The sequence below is a fragment of the Procambarus clarkii genome, chromosome 83 (assembly GCF_040958095.1).
Source record: "Procambarus clarkii isolate CNS0578487 chromosome 83, FALCON_Pclarkii_2.0, whole genome shotgun sequence".
Classification (NCBI taxonomy): Eukaryota; Metazoa; Arthropoda; class Malacostraca; order Decapoda; family Cambaridae; genus Procambarus; species Procambarus clarkii.
This window is the reverse complement of record NC_091232.1, coordinates 7,852,890-7,876,545: the sequence shown is the minus strand read 5'-3', so window position 1 is coordinate 7,876,545 and position 23,656 is coordinate 7,852,890. Positions and strand designations below refer to the sequence as shown.

Genomic DNA, 23,656 nt, shown 5'->3' with positions numbered 1-23,656 from the left:
ACCATGTCTTAGAGCTCCCTGAGATACTTACCTTCTTGCATTAGCAATATTTTCACCTTCACATGTCCTCAGTGCATTGAGCCATAAGTGGGAGATGAATGGCATAACAAGCAGGATGAAAGGTCTTAAAGACGAAGAATTATGGGGGAAATGAGGTTCGGAAAAAGATTCCATTTGTGTTGCTGTGGGGGATTGATTTTGTGTGTGTGAATACGTACGTGTGTACGTGTTCACTCGTGTGTACGTGTTCACTCGTGTGTACGTGTTCACCCGTGTGTATCTGTGACTCGTGCACACAACAACGAAAGTTAAGTCACCGCAACGCCTGTAATAAACTATCCTGAAGATATAACACGAGTAGTTTCTTTCTGTAGGTGAAGTCCGGGGGGATATAAAACCTTCATATCCGCATGACATAATAATTACATCCTAGGTTGAACAAAAGGCTATCACGACAGAGGAGCGCAAACCATGGCACAATATATTGTCTCAGCGGAGATCGGTTGAAGGCGGCGGCGGCCGGAAGACACATTTGTTTCGTGGGAGTAGTTGGGGTAATTATCAGGTTCCAGAATGGCAATTAAGCGAATTGTTTTCTGGACGAGTTTGCGTAACGATCAGAGCCAACATGGTTTAATCAGGATGAGTTAAGATGGTGATCTGAGCTAGCAGAGTTTATCTTATTTTCTTAATGCGCTGGTTTGTTTTTATCGACGACCTAGTGAGGAAGAAGCTTTAGACGAGTGAGTTCCAATGAAGATAAAAAAGAGACTTTTATCATTGTCAGAAAAGTGTAATGCTCTTTATTATAAAGTAAAGTGTGTGTGTGTGTGTGTGTGTGTGTGTGTGTGTGTGTGTGTGTGTGTGTGTGTGTGTGTGTGTGTGTGTGTGTGTGTGTGTGTGTAAAAGAGGATAATCGATTGACTGCATCTCAATAATTTTATGATAATTAAAATTTCGTTTTAAACAAATATTAAAAATGCACTAAATTTCTTTCAAAACAACCGATTAAAGGAAAAGCGCGGGCATAGAAAGTAAACCCCCTAGAACTCACTCCAGGTATACTTCACGATTTGAAACTTTAAGAACAAGAGGTCATAGATATAAACTAGCTAAACACAGATGCCGAAGAAATATAAGAAAATTCACTTTCGCAAACAGAGTGGTAGACGGTTGGAACAAGTTAGGGGAGAAGGTGGTGGAGGCCAAGACCTTCAGTAGTTTCAAAGCGTTATATGACAAAGAGTGCTGGGAAGACGGGACACCACGAGCGTAGCTCTCATCCTGTAACTACACTTAGGTAATTACACTTAGGTAATTACGATTACCTTAATTGATTCTTCATGTGAAAACTCAGCACTATATTAAAGTACTTACGAATGCTGAATGTTAAGTTATGTGCTATTAGTCTTCAATTACTTCTCACGTAAGAGTCATTGTATTTCTTCCTTTACTATCTCGAAACTCTCTTGAAAAGTGTCTTCAAGCTTGAATCTATCCATTCTAAGTTTTCGTCTCCGGAGGAGCTTTAAGAACTCTCTCTTGAATCACTCAGATCTTTGCTACGTAGAAAATAATTAAGAGTGAAAAACGAGTAGGGGAAAACTAGTACCAGAAACGACTACAAGAAGATCAGTACAAGAAACTTGTACTGATCATTGCATACCTTGCCTCCCCTCTCCTTCTCACTCACTATCATTTTTCATACACTTTCCCTCTCCCAATATTTCTTACATCCCTTTAGTCTCTCACCAGTCTAGCTTATTTAATTTCTCCTCCCTTTCCTCCTCACGGGCTCACCATAGCCGGTGCTACATGGACATTTCGTTCTGAGTAGCTAAATCTAAAACAACAACAACAACAACATTTCTCCTCACCTTACATGTCTTCTCCCAGCATATCTTCTCACATATCCACCCTCTCCCTCTTCACCTCATCTGCCTCTTCACCTCATCTGCCTCTTCATCTTGAGGTTATCTTGAGATGATTTCGGAGCTTTAGTGTCCCCGCGGCCCGGTCTTCGACCAAGCCTCCACCCCAGGAAGCAGCCCGTGACAGCTGACTAACACCCAGGTACCTATTTTACTGCTTGGTAACAGGGGCATAGGTACCCACCAACCTGTAACCACCAGCTTCTACCTCATCTTCTCATTTCACCTGCCGATTGATGATTGATGAAGATTAAGCCACGCAAGAGGTGGCACAGGCATGAATAGCCCATAATCATCTGCCAATTCTTCCTCCCTTTCTCATCTCACCTGCATCTTCTCCTTCTCACCAACCTCTCCCTCCTTACCTACTCTTCTTTTATCTTTCTTTACTCGCCAATATTCATCTCTCGCTTCCCACTCGCTCTGGCACTCTTGCTGAGCCGCCGGAGTGACGATTATGCTCGACGCTCGATGGAGAACTGTAAGATGTTTCAGTCTTCGACCTTGTGAGAGTGACACTTCCATTACTGAAACACGACGACTCCTCTTCTCGTCTCCCTCCTAATATTACCTTCCTCCCACTTCCTGTCTTCCTGCCTACCCCACCCCCCCCCTCGCTTTCTGTACCTCCTTCTTCCTGAACCGACTTTTTTCGAGATTATTATCGAGTGAGTGTACGGCTGCTATCGTGGATCCAGGATAGCAACCAAATACTCAGCCTTGAGAATGCACTCAGGATTAATGTATTGATGCAAATAATTTAGATAATGTGGGTTTTTATCCAATAATAATAGTAATACCAAGTGTAATAATAATAATAAAAATGCCACAAGAAAAGTTTAAGACTTTCCCAAGATTAGAAACCTCATTTGGTGTCTTCAGGAGACCTTGTTCATCCCCCGGAGACACTGGTTATAAAGTTTTCTGAGATCCACTGCAACTCCTGAGTAAGAAGTCTTTCTTAATCCCGGAACCTGTCTCTCAGACTCCATACATCGCCTCCGCCATTGATATTATAAGCGTGGTGAATTAGCGGTCGTTATCATAGGATCAGAGAAAGTTAGCGAGAGGCAAGTTCTTAGTTACGAAAAGAAGTTTCGGAACCAACTTCGAATGAGGATGAAGGGATGGGGTGGGATGTGTAGGTGTGCTTATTGTGAGTCTGCAGCGGACGATTTGGACGAAGGGATTGGCAGGATAGGATTAAATTATGGCACTGAATACTATATGGTGGGTAAATGTGTTTGAATATTTGATACGTGCAGCAGCTTTTTTGCAGGCAACTCAACTACAAACTAGGTTAACTCATTTTAGATTTTCTAAAACTGGGTAACCAGGCTGGAAAAAAAATGGAAAACATTTACATTCCTCAATAAACATAATTTGTTGTTGGCGCAAGGAAGATATAAGTATAATTAATATGTTACAATCTTTACTATGAAAATATCATAGTGTGTGTGTGTGTGTATGTGTATGTGTATTCACCTAGTTGTGCTTGCAAAGGTTGAGCTCTGCTCTTTCGGCCCGCCTCTCAACTGTCAATCAATCAACTGTTACTAACTACTAACTAATTTTTTTTCATACACACACATTTACCCAGGAAGCAGCCGGTAACATCTGTCTAACTCCCAGGTACCTATTTACTGCTAGGTAACAGGAGCATCAGGGTGAAAGAAACTTTGCCCACTGTTTCTCGCCGGCGCCGGGAATCGAACCCCGGTCCACAGGACTACGTATCCAGCATGTTGTCCACTCAGCCTCCAGCGCCCTCCACTTACGCTCCAGTGTGTGTGTGTGTGTGTGTGTGTGTGTGTGTGTGTGTGTGTGTGTGTGTGTGTGTGTGTGTGTGTGTGTGTGTGTGTGTGTGTGTGTGTTTGCATGCATAGGTATTATGCAAGCGTGCGCTGGCTTGCTATATGTGTATATCACTGCATGGATTTATATGTTTTCAATACACGTCTCAATAGCGCCGCTGAGTGAAAGAAAATCATATTAAAAGACGCGGGGTTGGAGGCTGGGGCCCTAGACTTCCCCTGCTGGTCTGAGCCTCGAGGGCCAGATACCTTACTGGGCAGTTTTAACATCTAATCCTTCCAAACATACAAAATATTGCCAAGTCTTCCGCTTTCTGGACTACTTAACCCCGTTTCCTTCTTTGTTACGAATACTCGGAAATTACTAATAACACAGCGAGAACAACAGAGAATAATTTTTTGTAACAAGGTTGTAAACATGGCTTTGCGAGAGTCGAATACAGTGGAGGGAAAGAGTTAGGGAATGTTATGAAATCTTTGTTTGGATGTAATTCAGTTGTGTTGGGTGTGAGAGACACTAATTGGAAGGGTTCTGGGGTGAATGAACGTGGAATTAAATGGATAGAGAAAGAGAGAATAGATAAAAGGTGAGTAGGAGCTGGGTAAGATGATGATGAGTATGCCCTTCCGGTTAAGGGTAGGAAGATGCATCTTACTTGGGTGAGGCAGTTAGAGTCCTGCCACAACAGAGGAGATCTCAAGTAAATGTATGAGGTTATATTATACATGATTGGCAAGAGGAGGAACCGAATATTGATGTGTATGTGTATTCACCTAGTTGTATTCACCTAGTTGTGCTTGCGGGGGATTGAGCTTTGCTCTTTCGGCCCGCCTCTCAACTGTCAATCAACTGTCACTAACTACTAACTATTTTTTTTTACACACACACACACACACACACACACACACACACACACACACACACACACACACACACACACACACACATACACACACACACACACACACACACACACATTGAAGCATATAGACGAAATAACTGGAAAATATTTGGCATGAAATATATAGGCGCCTGGGGTGAGACTGTGTGTATATTTTTCATCGAATATTTAAGGGTATAATAAAGTAATTAAATCTAAAATTCAGTGTTTTTTATATAATATATAAATGTTACATCTTCATTGATTTCAAATCATTCTAACTGTAATATACTGTAATTATGAATAAACTAATTGATAACGTAAAAAAGTAAACGTTTTTTACTTTAAACGTAATTTTTTTACATCTACGTTACCTTTAAACTTTTACATTTGTGAATAAAGTTTTTGAATTTGAATTTGAAATGTAGCTTTATCAGATAACATAAAATGTTGTTTGTTCACGAGATCTTCCTTCGGACTGTCAAGCCTGTATGTAAGCCTGTTTATACCCTTCTTATACGATTTTTCTAATCCAATTCCCTATTTTTTCTAACATAATCCATCTCAGTTCTTATCTAGGTTAATTAACCAATGATTGAAGTTTCAGGTTAATCAACTTACTCCAATAAAAAGAGTTGTGTCCCGATTAACATGATTGAAAATTGGTTAATTAGTATCCCGCACATATGATTCAGATTAACCGTAGTGTACTAATGTCTGAATATATTATAAAAAATAATATTAGTGTTTTTTAATATATATATATATATATATTTTAATATATATAAATATATATATATATATATATATATATATATATATATATATATATATATATATATATATATATATATATATATATATATATATATATATATATATATTTTGTGGAACAAAGATGCGGGTCTCCATAACAGAAACCCAACACAATTATCTAAGATGGAATGTTGGTAGAGAAACTGTCGAGGGGAAGAGAAAGAGGAGATGCTATAGAGGGGAAAGTATACAGTTCCCCTTCGGCAATAAATCGTGGTAAACCGTAATCCCGACCCTGTGTGTGTCTGTGAGTGTAGCACCACCTCCTTCTTCCCTCCATCACTCAGGGGGTCGACTAAGCATGAATCTAGAAGGAGCGTAGTCGGGGTGGAGAAGGAGATAGTTGGTGTTCATTGAGTCTTCATCTTCTAGGTATCATGCAAGGTCGGCGTATATAAACCTGTATATTGATTTGGTTTTCATTCGTGTTGTTACAACTTTAGGTGATGGGTTGTAGTTTCGTTTCGAATACCTAGAATATCAGTCATGGAAATCAATATACATATATTTTTTTTGGAGGGAAAGCACAATTGATACCATTTTCAGCCTTGTCTTTTTCAGGTTATGATCGACGTTAATCACATGTGGGAACCGAATTAAACTAACCATCTGGTGAGATAATAGTCTCTTTCCCCGTCCCCCTCTCTCTCCTCCCCCGACAGTCATGCTCTTTGTCTCCGTGCCTGGAGATTACCCTTCTCTCTCTCTCTCTCTCTCTCTCTCTCTCTCTCTCTCTCTCTCTCTCTCTCTCTCTCTCTCTCTCTCTCTCTTTCTCTCTCTCTCTCATCATCGCTTCATTGTAAGGACGGCTGATTTCTCAAGTCCAGAACATAGTGCGTGCTACAAGAAAACATTACAACTCAACTTCTAATAAAAGTGTGAAGTCTGTATCGTAAAGTACTCTAAAAAATACTGATCATTTGTTTTAACTAAAGTAAACAAACTGATTTTCCCAGTTTATCTTCCAATAACTATGAGCGTAGAGAGTAAGGTTCTAGAATTACAGACATTTGAACAAATGATGGCTATGTGTTTATCAGGAAAAAGAATGAAGAAAAAACTGGGTTGCTTAATTTATTCATAATTTTTAATTACGAATAACTGTCTGAAATATAAATGATGTTTGAAACATTTTCATAGACGGTTCCAATTGCTAACCCGTCAGACAGATCCATTAGTTTTTGTTAGAATTATCTCATTCATAAACTCCGTATTTAGACGATTTCTGAAGTCTGTCTTAATTCTTAATTTTTAGAAAATCTTCTCTCTACAACCGCTAATGAATGAAGTAAAGCAAAACACTCAATTGAGGAATCACTGTTGATTTGTCAGTATACTGTAAGTTGCTGATTTTATACCCAAATCTGATTTTGTCTGAGATTATTTCAATATTTTAAGAGTAAAACGACAGCTTTCTCCTTTCATGAATTACATAATATTTTAATGAGACGCGAATAAGTTTGGAGAACAAACCTGCTGATGCAATGAAATCCTTCTCTTCCTCCCTGGTAGCAATATCAGTATGATGTGAACTAAAATACGGCAGTTCCTTGCTCCTCGGAATCTCTTAAATCCGGCAGGTACGAACGTTTAGCAATAAATTCCAAATAGGCCAGCAAAAAACTATTGAGCGTTCCCTCAAAAAACACTAAATATCCAACATAGTCCTATAAATCATCCATCAGAGAGCCACAAAGAGATACACACAATACTACCAAACGCACGTAAAAAACTACAAAACACCAAACAAGAAACTCATAAACGCCATACTGACCAACTACTATGCATCCAATTAAAAATATTCAAGCTAAATAAAACTATTAAACGCGCACAAAAACTGCGAAGTGACAAACAAAAAACTACCAAACACTCAACAAAAATCTATAAATTAGCCATAAATGTAATAAACGCCCAAACAACTACTAGATTACCAACAAAATAAATTTCTAAACGCCTAGCAAAAACTTCTAAAATCCCTTCAAAAAACTACAAATCACCCAAAAAATCCTGATCCCGACAGGAAACGCAACGCATTGGAACATTGAAGTTTCACATAAAAGCAGACTCACTTCAACCTGTCCTCTGGAAAAATGCATCACATCTTGACGTCATAATCCCAAACGAAAACATATGACGCATTAAAAATTACAGCGTCTCGCAAACATTCACGTGTTATATGCCTAGGTCTCTCGATTACGTTAGGTTAGGTTAGGTTTGGGCGTTTTAATACACCATTTTCAATCCGTTGTGGAAATGTGAGAGGTCGAGCTGCTCACTTAACATAGTTACTAAGGATCACGAGCCCTGTCTGAGGCCCATACAGGCAGTGTACCCCATATTTTAATAACGTTGTCACCAATATTTTCAAGACTGTTGAGGATAATAGCTTAAGAACAGAGTCAGAAACTATCAGGGGGTGACTAATGCTCTGAGAGAGTAGAATATTCTATAAGTCTTTCAGGGTTTCACATGAGAGGAAGAGAAGAGAGCAAATTAACTTATCTGTGTAAGCCGGAAAGATAACATTTATGTAACGTAAGAAATAGAAAGCAGAATTACTTTCCCATGTAAGTAGGAGAGAGAATATTTGTCTTACGAGGTCTCACGTAGAAGGTAGAAGAGACAGTGGAACTATTTCTAGTGTAAACAAGAGAGAGAGAATATTAGTCCTACTAGGTCTCAAATAAGAGGCAGAAGAGACAGCGGAATTACTTCTCCGTGTAAGCAGGAAGGAGGAATTGAACGCTACAATGGAGTCAAGCCAGCAGGATCAAGCAGATCTCACACCACTCCCGCGTTCATTACTGGCAGCGTGGCGGGGGCCATTATGTAGTACGTCTTGATTAATTCCATTAAATGTATCTTGCTTTAATTAACTTATTTTTGCAGTCATTCAGTGGGTTATACGAGTGATGTACGTAATTATAGTTTTACCCTTATTGTTTTGTAATTTGTTTAATTTCAGTTAATCATGAGAAACATGTTGATTGAACATACACATTTAGAGGATTAATTAAATAATAATTGCACTTGAGTTTATGTAATACTTCAGTTCAAGCATAATAATTATGTCCAACAATGATGGGATGAATATCACTCATTCCACCAGTCGTAGGTCTTAGCCAGTGAATGTCTTCGTCACCAGAGATGAGCTTCTGCTCCAGTTTCCTGGCTAACCAACTACCGTTCCATAGAATGTTGCTATTTTGAATTCGTGTATTTACTTCTTACTCTTTCGGGTTCGCTCATCTCTCTGTATTTTTTCCGAACTCTGTAAGAGATTTTCCTGTTTTTTCTACTGATTAATACATCTGTTCTGCTTCCACTTAAGTTCCAAGGAAATATGGTTGTACATAAGTGGAATAAATAAGCAGCTAGCCTTATTAAGACTAACAATATAAAATTATTTATGAATAGGATTGACAGGTAGTTGCTTCTTTGTTTATCACATTATGTGATTGTATTGCCTCTTGTTCTGAACTCTTCGGTATTGTATGATCCACATCATAAAAGGTGTCCTAACAGCTCTCGTCCTCAGGTCCGGAAAGAAACTGTTCCCGAACCTCTGGACTGACTCAAGCCTCTTAATATGCTTGACTAGGCAGGACCGGGTCATAAACACGTTTCGTACTTTGCCGTTAAGGACCATTGCCTAACTGTTAATCCCTACACAGAGAGTAACGTTATGTCGGCACGAACGACACTTCAAATCAACCTTTCGGACTAAGAAATCCTATCACAAATCATATTTCAAGAAATACATACACCTAATGAAAAGGACAAGATACGTAATATATGTACACACACACACACACACACACTGTATGATATATATATATATATATATATATATATATATATATATATATATATATATATATATATATATATATATATATATATATATATATATATATATATATATATATATATATATATATATATATAGTATAAACGACACCCCACTTAGTGACTGGTAGAGTACTAGTCCTGCAAACACAAAACGTAACTGGTCCTATTTTTCGCTTGTTACAGTTGGTAATAAAGTTATTACATCTTGGTATAACTTGGTATGACGTTTAGAACATTGTTACAACTTGCTATATTGATTGCTACAACTTGTTAGATGTTAAAACTTGTTCGATCGTTGTAGCAACGTCGTAGTTTCGTCCTGTGTTTGGCGAAAAAAACGTTCATATTTCAATATACAAATATTGCTCCTTTAAGTAATGTGATTAAAGAACATAAACCAAACATCACAACAGAAACGAAAATACACCTGAGCCCTTAGTAGAACACCCCCCTGAACAAGAGAACACATGAACAAGATAACTTTCACCCGAATATGAGAGAGAACAAACGCGTTGGAAACCAGAAGGCTGTGAGAGTGACTTTTGGCTGCCTCGACAATAGTGCAACAAACCCCATAGGGCTGACTAAGGGGACAAGTTGGTGCCTCGCTCGCATCCAATACTTCGAGTCCTCACACCAACACTTGATCCCTTGCCACCTGACGCCGCTCTGGGCTGGAACTACGAGTCGCCAGCGATCAGGTAAACATTAATTTAACCCGTAATTAACAAACAATTTGCATATAGACTGGAACGATGCCTCTGAGAATAATTTAGCGTTGATAGCGTTGGTCCAACATTTTGAAAATATTTAAATATGGAGTAACAATCAATTTTAATGTTTTGTACACAGTAATTTTAGAATTACTAATGAAAATTATTTAATGAGAATAAAAATCAAATGTAATTCATGTAATGTCATAATAAAAATCAGAAATTGACTGTGAATGAAACGTTATATGATATATGTATATTATATATATAAAATGCGATCTAAGAAGTACCTAACTGGTACTCAGCAGAGAGTTAAAACTTTTCTGTAGAGCCACTGTACCACGCTACTGTAGCGCAACAGCTGCACCAATGTTGGGTAACTGAAGCCCCACTATAGTGCTACTGTAGCGCAACTGTAGCGTCACTATAGCGCCACTATAGCGTCACTATAGCGCTAGAGAAAAGCATTTCAACGTACGCTGAACGACGCAAGTTACTTGCAAGGCCTGTGACGTGCTTGGTCTGGGTCAGATTATTGCGAAAATGAATGACTTCACTAATTCGACGCATATTGCTCCCAATCTCATTGCTCTCACTGACAGACTAAGATGGGAATACCAGGACGTTAGAGCTCGATGAGAGCGATTTGCCGATGTGGGGGCTAAAGAAAATTTAAAATGCAATGAGAATAGTAGATCAATGATTCGTTCAACATAACGTGAATGAAGCTGTGCAAGGAGAACCTGGAAAATATATATCCCGTCATATGAGTGCAGCTTGTGTGTGCATGCAAGTACCACCACAAGTGGGTGCAGCTTCTGAGTGCAACCCGTAAGTGCAACTTCTGAGTGCAGCTTTTGGGTGCAGGCCGCGAGTACAGATAAATTCACCTTTACTGCAAAGAAAGAAGGAAACACAGACGTGAAACTCGTGCATTCATGGCCTACTTGTCCTTCATTCAAATTGTAAATAATGAGTAATTTGTGCTGTTGAAAACAAATTTTATTTTCTCGTTTTCTTACACCCAATAATAAATGATTATGCTGATTATTCCTTTATTTCATTTAACTTTAAACATTCTTTTGCTCATGCTTGCAATATAGAGTTCTGATGGTCAATGGATATCAACCGTCTCAATTTATTTCATTATTGATGCTTCCCTGGATCTTCATAATATTTCTATGTACATCAGACAGGTTTTCAGGATGTAAAATTTGCCGATATCTATCAAGAACACGACCTGTAAACACAACGTCGTTCTTAGTTCCGTGTAGCGTCGACTCGTACGCTAGTTCTTCTTAATAACCGAGCTGGTTAAGACATAAATAATCCTGCCATTATTGTTATTGCACCTGGCTCTATATAGGCTCTAGGTAGCGTGATATTAATGTCATTTCAACTCGCTCCACGGGCTCTTGGCCACGTGATAATACAGTTAACTCTTGAACTGCATTCAAAGCGAGCTCATATCTCCCACAACGTTCGCAGATTATGTTATGAATAGCTCCATCTAATATTTCGGTCTTTGGGCATGGTATATATATACCATTTACCACCATAAACATTGCCATGTAAGTAAATATTAATTACCAGGTTGGTATTGTTGCAAATAAATCGCATCTAACACTCACAGGGACACACCAGCATTTTCTTCATATCTGGTGTTATTGAAAACTGGTAATTACACGAAGGATACCACTATCTGTGTGCCATATGAAGGATGGTGACGTTCCACATTCCCACACTATGTGGTCTTTGTTGACCAGTCAATATTGACCAGCATGTTCCATGGACAGCTTGCAATCCTGAGTATTATAAATGTACTACAGTGAATAGCACTTAATTTTCTCCAATGACGTTCATGTAATAACTTGAATTATTTGCAGCTTATAACACATTCCAAAAATTAACAAAAAATTAGTTAGAAATATACCAACAACAAACCCCAGTCAGCCAACACCACCCAAACCTCACTGGTTTAAAAGTGAAATTAGTATTTAATGTAATAGATCTCGTTGAATAATGGGACGACTGCATGGGGTAAACAGAGTGGTGTAGAGGGTTCATAAGTGCACACCTCTTATTTGGCAGCACTGACCGCCTCCCACTAGCTCGCCCCCACAGTAACTGGGAGACATGTCATGGAATTATTGCCACTGCTGGAATCCCAGGTACATGGGGTCATGCTCCCCTCTGAGCAGGGTCTGGCCGCCTTGCGCACGTTGGTTTGGTGATTAACCTTAAACCTTAACAACCCCCGGAGGGTTATTCAAGCCACAATAGTTGCTTACTAATCAAAACATAAAGTTTACTCTTGTCATGAGTCGACTTTAGTCCAGGGCTAAAATAGACTCGAAGCGTATATGCAACAAGAATGTCAAGGTATACACACTTATTGATGTGTATATGCATATTTTGAGGTTATCTTGAGATGATTTTGGGGCTTAGCGTCACAGCGGCCCGGTTCTTGACCAGGCATCCTAATTGTTACACACCCCCCAGGAAGCAGCCCGTAGCAGCTGTATAACTTCCAGGTACCTATTTACTGTTAGGTAAGATGGGAATTAGGGTGAAAGAAACGTTTTGTCCATTTGTCTCCGCCTCCACCGGGATCAAACCCGGAACCTCAGGACTACGAATCCGAAGCGCTGTCCACCCAGCTGTCAGGCGCCGGATACAGACTTCATGCATGTACATGAATTCGCAAGAATTTTGAATGATTATTGCTGATGATCATTATATACATAATGTACTCCCCGCTAATTCTCTGAAAGTTATTCACTAAAAACTTAATCTAATCTCGACGTTACATGTGGAATTCAAAGGGAGGTGACAACTTATACTATCGTCTTAAAGTCGAAAATGAAATTGATTAAAATATCTGGAAAAGGCAGAAGCTAATCCATTCAGCTCATGTGGTTAAAAGGGATTTTCTAAGTTGATGAATGCAATAGTAAGCTTACAGCGTTGAATGGTTAACATTTACCTTTCTTTCCCTATATGTGTATATAAATAAATGAATGCTCCTTATGTGCGTAAAATTTATTGAAATTAAAATCTGAATGTTTTCAAAATGTACTGTTCTTCTCAGAATATGTTCTGTTGTAATGAATCATTCTTCAGTGGACTGGAGCATGTTATATTGTAGAAAAATTACTTATAAAATGCATGAAATGTATCTACTAAACAGAATGTCTATCTGTCAGTGACTGGAAGCCAGACGGCTGGCGCTAATTGATGTAGGGTACATACCAAACATAGGTAGGTCTGGGTTGGCATCAATGAAGCGAGTACCAGGCGGCCCAGTGCCAAACCGACCAGGCTTCACTAAGTTTGCTCTGCCATTCTGGTTCAACTCAGATTGTTGTTTCTTTCTGCATTCTAAAGCAATATTTATCGTGGGTTTTGTTCCCTGAGACTTAATTCTGATTCAGCTGCTCATTATCGAATGTTTTGAAAGAGAGAGAGAGAGAGAGAGAGAGAGAGAGAGAGAGAGAGAGAGAGAGAGAGAGAGAGAGAGAGAGAGAGAGAGAGAGAGAGAGAGAGAGATACACACATAGGCAGAGAGAGAGATAGAGAGTGAGAGAAGGAGAGAGAGATGGAAAGGAAGTGCCACGTTATGATATTATATACTGCAGCTCAGGTCAAAATGCTGACCCAATGTGCATTTGTATTACAGTAATCTTAAGCCTGGTAATGACACTCTGACAACGCTTATCCTTGTGATAATAATAGTGAACACTGTGTGTGTGTGTGTGTGTGTGTGTGTGTGTGTGTGTGTGTGTGTATGTGTGTGTGTGTGTGTGTGTGTGTGTGTGTGTGTGTGTGTGTGTGTGTGTGTGTGTGTTTGTGTGTGTGTGTGTGTGTGTGTGTTTGTGTGTGTGTGTCTGAGTGTTAGTGTGTATGTGTACTCACCTAGTTGTGTATGCGGCGGTTGAGCTCTGGCTCTTTGGTCCCGAAATCGTGTGAGTATGTTTCAGTGTGTACTCATGTTGGGGGGGGGGTGAGAAATAGTTCCTAAAGGCTTAGAGATGGGACCTATTGAGAGGCAAACTGGTTCCCGAATTTCGTGGGCTCTATTAGTTGCCTTAGTCGGCCTCTAACGACGTTTTCCTAAAAATTAAAGAGAATAGATCGCGTAATAAATTTATTAAATTCCTAATTTATATACATTTTTCAATGCTAATACAGAATACAAACTGTATCCGTCGAGTACCAAATTCAACAGCACATTGAGGATATTCATGTTGTTTCGACATAAAAACCTCTAGATTTTATTTTTTGCTATTGTTCGCAGCACAAGTGGATCACAGCCAGTTCACCAAACTGAAATAAAAAGGGAAAAATAAATGCTGAGTTTTGCATGCTATTGGCTACTGGTGGGTGAGTGGTGGAAGCGGGTTGGTAGATATCTTTTGTGTAGGTAGTGTTTTTGTGACGCTATGTTGGTAGGTGACGCTATGTTGTAGGTGATGCTATGTTGTAGGTGACACTATGTTGTAGGTGATGCTATGTTGGTAGGTGACGCTATGTTGGTAGGTGACGCTATGTTGGTAGGTGACGCTATGTTGTAGGTGATGCTATGTTGTAGGTGACACTATGTTGTAGGTGATGCTATGTTGGTAGGTGACGCTATGTTGGTAGGTGACGCTATGTTGGTAGGTGACGCTATGTTGTAGGTGACGCTGTGTTGGCGTGTAAAGCTTTGTTGATATGTGACGCTGCGTCAGTTTGTGACGCTGTGTTGGAAGGTGACGCTGTTTTGCTGTGTGACGGCGTTTATGTGTGACATTGTGTTGATGTGTAAAGTTGTGTTGGTGTGTGACGCTGTGTTGATGTGTAAAGTTGTGTTGGTGTGTAACGTTGTGTTGGTGTGTGACGCTGTGTTGGTGTGTGGCGTTGTGTAGGAGTGAAACATCACATTATAGTGAGTTGTAATTAGGAAACCAGACATGAACCTGGTAAAAAGTATTGTTTAACTCTTTAAAAACGAAGATGCTCAAGCGAATGATGAAATACTGCAATTCGGAACGCCTTCTGGAGCAGATCTAAAACGAATCTAATCACAATTAACATTGCAAGTTCAAGAGAATCAATTAAATATTCATGTCAAATACTGAGAACAGCTCTAACAGCTGGACTTGAAACACTAAGTTCCGACAAAGTCAAATGAGTATCCTTGAAGCTACCTTTTGGAGGTTGGAGGAGCTACAAAACAGTTAAGCTCTCGTTGAAGTGGTACGTCAATATAAGGATTGAAAGATGTGTCAAGAGGCAGCTTATTCGTTGATAACGTGAAGGAGGCCAGCATAAACCAGAGGAATAGGTTTAAACCAATTATGAGGAATGAGGTGTTATTCTGCTTGAAGAAACCTTCAGCGTGCAGCCTGAAAGTCACTTAACCACTGTCTGTTAGAATTTGAGGGGGACATAACATAAGCCACATATGTGATCACATGCGTGTCAAGACGAAAAGAATCCAGCAGAAAATGTCAGATTTATTTATAATCGTAATTTACGGTTTTGTTTGAAAGAATTTTTGTTGTATTTTTATATATTCAAAAACATTCCTAATGTTGCATTTCAGGGAAGTGGATTTCATTTTATTTCATTTTCAGGGGATACATATATATCCGTGTGTGATACATGTATCCAGGTGGTCATCATCTAGAATATTTAGACATATTTTAGATATTATTTTATAGAACATTTAGATTCTGAGCATAATTCAGTGGTTGTATATATAGTGGGTAGACCGGGGAAAAATCACATTTCAGAAATGTTTGCATAATATAGCTGCTGACGTGACATCACCATTCTTTACATTTAATATATGCGGCGTGACATCACCATTCTTTACATTTAATATATGCGGCGTGACATCACTATTCTTTACATTTAATATCTGAGGCGTGACATCACCATTCCTTACAAAAAACAGCTGTTCTCATGAAATCACAAGGAATCCATTGTTCATAGAGTCACAAAATACTCAGTGGCTCCAATCAACATTAAACAATTCTCAGTGGCATCGTTCCTGTATAAATGCAAATGGCGTTTTAATTACTTTGAAATATTAATGTTCACCTGTTCGCTGGTGACTGATGCTATCTGCCAGAGCGGCGTCAGGTGGCGAAAGATTAAGTGGAGCAGAGAGTCATCAACAATATCCCATGAGAGAAGCAGCAGCTTCCTATCCCCCTCACCTTGCTTGAAAACCTGTAGCGCACCTGTGTGTTTGTATGTACTCGCCTAGTTGTGTACTCACCCATCCACTTGAGCTGGACGGTAGAGTGACGGTCTCGCTTCATGCAGGTTCAATCCCCGACCGTCCAAGTGGTTGGGGACCATTGTTTCCTCCCGGTTCCATCCCAAATCCTTACCCTGATCCTTTCCAAGTGCTATATAGTCGTAATGGGTTGGAGCTTTCTCCCGATAGTTCCCATCTCCTTCACCCAGTTGTGCTTGCAGGGTCGAGCTAAGCTCCTGGCCCCGCCTTCCAAACGTTCAAAGATAAATGCAATGAATTTTTTTACGCTTTTATCGTATTTACATTAAAATCCCTGAATGGAATTAGTTTCTACGACTGCTGCGTCTAATGTGTTTCATTTATTGACGGCTCTAACACTGAGGAAGGTGTTCCCGATGTCTCTATGCCTCATCTGTGTCTCTAGTTTCCATCTATGATAAGTTCTGATGTTCCAACCTTTCAGCAATGCTGCTTTGTCTAATTTATCAATTTTCCTTACATTCTTATCTGTTGTTATCATGTCCTCCTCCTAATTCTCCTTTTTGTATTGCATGGTAAGGTTCAGTGCTCTCAGTCTTTCCTCTTAGTCTAGTGTCTTCAACTCCGGAACGAGTCACGTTGCATATCTTTGGACCTTCTCAAGTTTCTGTTTGTCCTTTTTCTGGTAAAGGTTTCAAGCTGGGAATGAATGTGTTTATGTGTAAAGTGTGCGTGTGTGTTTGTGCGTGTGTTTGTGTGTGTGTGTGTTTGTGCGTGTGTATGTGTGTTTCTTCGTATTCCACAATGTTAACATAAGAAAATCTGTTCTCAGCGTTTTGCACAATATAATAACTGTCATTTATTAAGCAACGATCACAGCTTATCATTTTGAGGGGATGAATAAGCTGATCTTACGAGGAAGAATACCAATTGGATAGGAAGGACGGGGGATAAGAGGAGGTGAGAGGAGAAGAAGGGAAGAGAAGTGTGGCGGGTAGCTGGTGGGAAGTGAGAGGAGTGGTAAACAAAAATTGGATGGGAAAGATAAACGAAAGATAGTAAAAGGGAAAATTTTGAGGGGAAATTGAATGAAGACGCAAAGGGAAAGTTTGAGGGGAGGGGTAAATTGTTGAGGGAAGGGAAGTATGGAAGGAGGCGAAGTTTGCAGGAAAGGGAAAGTCGGAGGGGCAGAGGAAATAGAATGGGGAGGAGAAAGGGGGGAAGTGGGAGGGGGGAGAATGGGGGAAATCAGTGAATCACATTTCGAAACCGACTGTCATCGCCTTACCAGAATGAAATTGCAACTTGTTACAATCACAATAACAGAGCATAGTTCTATTATTTGGTATTATTAACTTCTTTATCATGCACCCCATACCCATCCCGTGGGCAGTGGTGGAAAGGGTTACAGAGGCATATAATCGGTTCAGGAACTGAACCCCATTGTACGTTTAGCTAAGTAAGGGACAATCTTGTGATGATAGTTACACAATTGGTAATGTTACATACATACATATGATGTAATGTTACATACATGTTCACAAATACATATACATATCAATGATCTTTTTATATCACAAGTGATTCAACAAGAGGCTCACATCAGTCACTTTACAAGGCACTTTACGTCTATGGTGATTCACACAGTTACTAGTCGTACTCCACACCCCCTCAACTGGGCGGCAGCTTCACAGTCATATGCATGCATTACCTACAGTAAGCAATATTTTAATACTTCGCTAAGATTCCTGCCAGTACATCATTATGAATGAAGTACTTACACATTTCTTCAACACCACTGATGGCGTTATTTCTGAATTCCGTGAATTTTTGTCAAAATCCATTATATAATGTTCTGAAGAGCAGAGAGCCATTAACGAGGTAAAAACGCATAAAACCGCGTAAATTATTTACTGAATAATATTTTACTAATCTGAAGGCTTTATCAAACACACATGCGCACAAAAATACTTAACTCAAAATAGTTACTAAAGCTGACTGTCATTAGTCAAAGATATTATCCAAAAGCATTATACAAAGCTGGCGACGGGTATTTCACTCGGGCTTCATTGCCGATTGTTAAGCTTAAACTGGTAATTCACCAAGGCAATAAGCACGCTAATAGCGAGTAGGCCCAGCAATTGAAAACTAACTACACAATATGCCTTCTCAAGAGTCATTAGCGAACATAGGTTATCCCCGGTGCTGAAAATGTATTGAAACTGTAACTAAAGCACTAAGATGAGAACTGAGCTTATTGATAGATAATATTTCGCGTGTAGGAAGTTTATCACATATGTAGCTGATGATAGAGTTAGTGTTTGTCAATGATATATATATGAAGGGGGAAATGTGAAGGGTAGTTAAGCAACAATGGGGGAACAATCAGAGACGTGTAGCATTGTATGTTAAAGTTTACATTTTGCGTATATTTAGTTCGGGAAGTGGGTAGCTATAAAATAATTTCCTTGATTCTGTTCGACTATGTTGTAGTGATTGACTGCAAAACACTGTTTTCCTAATGTTTATTTCTTGCTTCATGTCCCTGCAGGTTATAATGTATTGTTTAGGATTCATTAAAACTTCTTCATATATAAATAAGTGGAGTGAAGAATGTAGTTTAATGTCCTATGCAAGAGTTCGATGTGGGTGTAAGATGTACATCACCGCTCCCTAGTGTACCTTAGTATAGGGTGTCTATTATAATTATCAGTGTTATATAATAATAAATATTCGAAGGAATTTAAATGCTTCTGTATCCATAGTGTGTTTCGTAAAATGTTTCGTTGGTTAATGAGGCGCAGGGACGTAGAGAAGGGAAAACTTGGTATAACGAAATCACGACCTGTGTGAGCGAGATTTTCACGGTATTGATTTTTCACGGTATTTTCACGATGAGATTTTTCACGGTATTTTCACGGTATTTTCACGATTTTCACGATATTGTTGTTGACAATAGTTGACTATGATTGAAGTTAGTAGAAGGGTCTAGGAGTGTGGACACCAGCTGACGGACGCTGAGTTGGGTAAGGTCAGGTATTTATGGGTAGAAAGCGCTAAGTCTGTATGACTGTTGCACTTGCAATGGACTCGAGGACAGGGAGCTGTTGTCGGACGAAGGGGGAAGGAACATTGCAAATCCACTAGGATCATCGTGGATCATCGCCAGACCTCAAGAAGAGAGGTTTCCGCTGTACAGACGAGGGCGAACTAGGGACATCACTTCCTTGTGTGAAAAGCATCAAAGCGCCAGGACACGACTGAAATGTTGAGACACTTGGTTTAGGGATGGAGAGACTCTGGGATTTTCGTATGAGCGAACAAAAACTAAATATAAATGGAGGAATTGGAAGCAGAGAAGGAGTCATTTGTCATTGTTGTGGCAGAAGTGTCGGCCACTCTGGCATCTCATTCGTCAGTATCAAACTGTAACTAAGGCGAGAGGAAAAAAATAAGATATTAATAGTTGCATGTGAATAGAAATCGCCAAATGTTTTTAGAACGAGAGAATAAATTAATTACAAAAGCATTGAAATGATTTTGTAAACTCATTCATGTTTTCGGTCAAAATATTTTTAGTTTGGTGAGATTATGATGATTGTAGGCAGGCAGGGAGCTATTAACGATGAGCTCAGAAGCTCTTATATGAACTGTAAGTTACGCATCAGCTTGACTCTCGTGTGTTCAAGCAGGTTGTCAGTACAAGTCAGAGATATGCAAGGCTATGTGAAGAACACAAAAACATAAATAACTACAGAAGGCCTCTAGGCCCATGAGAAGCAGCTCTTATATTTAACCAGTGAAACTCATTCACATGTGAGACTTGCCTAACCTTCTTAGAATTGAACGCTCCCACATATATTACACAGCGCACCAAATCTTTAATATTGTGTGACAATTGCAGTAAAATTAACAGTTTACAGGCTTCCTGCTTTTATTACTGCAATATTTTCCGTTTTATGTTGCAATTTTAAAACCCGAAAATTTGTGTCATGAGAAATTAAAATAGATTTGTTGGGGATGCCGGAAAACTGAAATCATTTAACATTTGACCGTAAGTACGTAATTGATCTTTGATACTTCTACCTACCTACCTACCTACCTATCTACCTACCTACCTACCTACCTACCTACCTACCTACCTATCTACCTACCTACCTACCTACCTACCTACCTACCTACCTACCTACCTACCTACCTACCTGTTATATTAACCTGTTTGCTACGGGAATCTTTGTTCTCGCAGCTTCCTGGTTGGTGGTTTGGAAAACGAGGCTGTTAGATGCAGCTGCTTGAAGTCTGACGTATGAATTAGTGCTCGGTTGATCATGTGTCTTATGAAAGTGTTTATCCGGTTTACTTTTGAACACCGTGAAGGTGCGTAGAAATGTCTTGGTCGCTTCATGTTGACATAATTTATTCTTAGTGTACCCACTGCACTTTGCTTTTCAGTGGGACATTTGCACTTCTTGCCGTGCCTCCTGGTCTCGTATCAAGTTATTTCCATATACAGATTTGGCACCAGTTCCTTCATACCTTCCACATGTAAATTACTATCTATCTCTAACTTGTGCTATAGAGAATACAGTTAGAAATATTAAACTTTCCCAATAATTTAGATGGTTTATGGAATGAATTTGGGCAGTAAAAGATCTCTGCAAGCTCTCCAGGTCAGTAATTTATCCAACTTTGAATGGGGGCTTTTAGTGTGCAGCAATATTCCACCGTAGAGAGCACTAATGTCTAAAAAGTAGTATCGCTGATCTAGCATCTCTTGTGTGAAAGGTTCTTGTTATCCAGACTGTCCTTTTTCTTGCAACTATTACATCTACATTATTGCGTTATTCAAAATTAAAATCTTTCGACATGATTGCTCTCAAATATTTTATGTTCCTTGTTTTTTTTTCTATAGTGCGATGTGACTATTATATGTGGTTTCCGTTTATATATTTTCGTTTTTATCGAGGCGGTAAAGCTGGAACGAATCTTCATAGAACACACTTTCTTCTGAAGCTCACTGAAAGATTTAAGTTACATAAGCTTAGATGCAATGTAGGCACAGTTTTAAAGTAAAGGCTCTTTTACCTGAATATGATGGTGGTAAAGTATAAAATTTGGAGAGAAGAGCATTTTTTTCCCGTCATATGTTCGGCAATTTTTTTTAGTTTTTAATTTGTTATAGATTTACCGGGTGAAAATTGCTCTCATGGCACGGATTAGGGAATTAATGTAATTACGTTCGTTTGTTTGGACATTTACAATCATGCATTTTCCTTTCACTTACGTAATAGTTCAGAAAAAAACATGTTTTGCTATATGTTTTCATTAATTAGCAAGCTTTATTGCTATGATGCCAAATAGATCTCAGTCACTTTTATATGAAATGATCGGCTTAAGAAAATAGAAGAGAGATCGCTTTTCTTGCTTTTTTTATTGTTTGTTTAATGTTTAAGGGAAAAGTATAGGCCTTACGGATATGACAATCAGTCGATAAATTTTCACCGCTTACTTTTGTTTTTCTTTTTTTAATGGAACACTTGAAAACTTCTCTAGAAAACTAGTAGGAATGACTATGTAATGATACGTTAGATTTAGTTAATTTAGGAATGGGTAAGCTATTAAAGGTTAAGCTCGGAAAACTTTATTTTAAACCAGTAGTTTCGCTTGGTTAAGTTAATGAGGCCAATTATAGTATTGAACATTAAACGTCACTAAGTATCGTAACCACGGCTGTTATTGCTTCACATCTTTTGGTGCTATTTTCGGTACTAAAATAGATTATATCTATTTTACATCACGATAGATAATAATATTGCGTTAACTTGTATCCAAAAGAGATGAATTCATTATGGATTTAATCAGTTATCAACGGAATAATCAACAATGTCAATTTGAGCACAGAAATATATAGGTTAATTTTAACATAGGATACGCTCCATATAATTATACGAACAGATGAATAACCGTCAGATGTAAAGATAAATATATAATATCTTTGGATCTTTAAGATTTCATTCTCGACCAATAGTTGATGACCCCGAATTTGATTCCCCGTCGGGACAGAAATAATAAGGTCCGTTTCCTTTCACCTAGTGCACCTCTTCACCTGGCTGTAAATATGCATTGGAAGTTAGACAACTGTTGTAGGGTTGTATCCAGTGGAAATTCCGTAGTTCAATCTTAGGGGCTACCTCCATACACGACTAAAGTGAATATATATATATATATATATATATATATATATATATATATATATATATATATATATATATATATATATATATATATATATATATATATATATATATACACACAGGTTTCCTGTCCTCTACAAACCGAATTATTAATTATATAATTCACTATATGATTATTCGCGAGTTTCCACCGTCAACAGAGAGCGTTCGAACTGTCTTCAGCTATAAATAATTTGCCATAAAATTATTATGATGCAATGGAAAGGGTATTTATTTCCGGTAGAGTGACATGGGTCATAACGACCTCAGCCCCCCCTAACTGTTCCGGCAACTGGGTCCAATGATCACCTCGCGTGCAATTATAATCTTAAAGAGGTTGTTGCAATGCCTAGATACTGCGAACGGCTTCTGCTCTTGTCTCTGTCAATGGTGTCTCTGTTTCCTGATACCACCCCCACTACTGTTCCTGATATTGCTGCCACTGCTGGTGCTGATATTGCTGCCACTGCTGGTGCTGATATTGCTGCCACTGCTGGTGCTGATATTGCTGCCACTGCTGGTGCTGATATTGCTGCCACTGCTGGTGCTGATATTGCTGTCACTGCTGGTGCTGATATTGCTGTCACTGCTGGTGCTGATATTGCTGCCACTGCTGGTCCTGATATTGCTGCCACTGCTGGTGCTGATATTGCTGTCACTGCTGGTGCTGATATTGCTTTCACTGCTGGTGCTGATATTGCTGTCACTGCTGGTGCTGGTATTGCTGTCACTGCTGGTCCTGATACTGCTGCCACTGCTGGTGCTGATATTGCTGCCACTGCTGGTGCTGATATTGCTGCCACTGCTGGTGCTGATATTGCTGTCACTGCTGGTGCTGATATTGCTGCCACTGCTGGTGCTGATATTGCTGTCACTGCTGGTGCTGATATTGCTGCCACTGCTGGTGCTGATATTGCTGTCACTGCTGGTCCTGATATTGCTGCCACTGCTGGTCCTGATATTGCTGCCACCAACTGATCCTTATGCTGATGCTGCTACGGTTATTTCTTATATTCCTGTTACCAGGCGCGTCGTAACCGCTGCTGCTGCTGCTGCTGCTGCTACCGTGCCTCATACGCTGCTGCTGCTGATATTGCTGCCTCCTATCGCTGCTGCTGCTTCTTTTCCTGACACCCTTACTATTGTTCCTGCTGTTCCTTCTAGCACTGTGATTCTTGCTATCACTA

At 39.2% G+C, this 23,656-nt stretch overlaps 1 protein-coding gene across 1 annotated transcript; it reads left to right on the top strand.

Annotated features, from left to right (window-relative positions):
• Positions 1-22,856: 22,856 nt before the first annotated feature.
• LOC138358357 (ice nucleation protein-like) lies at positions 22,857-23,447 on the top strand. Its single transcript, XM_069316195.1, has one exon. The coding sequence runs from the start codon at positions 22,857-22,859 to the stop codon at positions 23,445-23,447; it is 591 nt and encodes a 196-aa protein (XP_069172296.1).
• Positions 23,448-23,656: the final 209 nt, after the last annotated feature.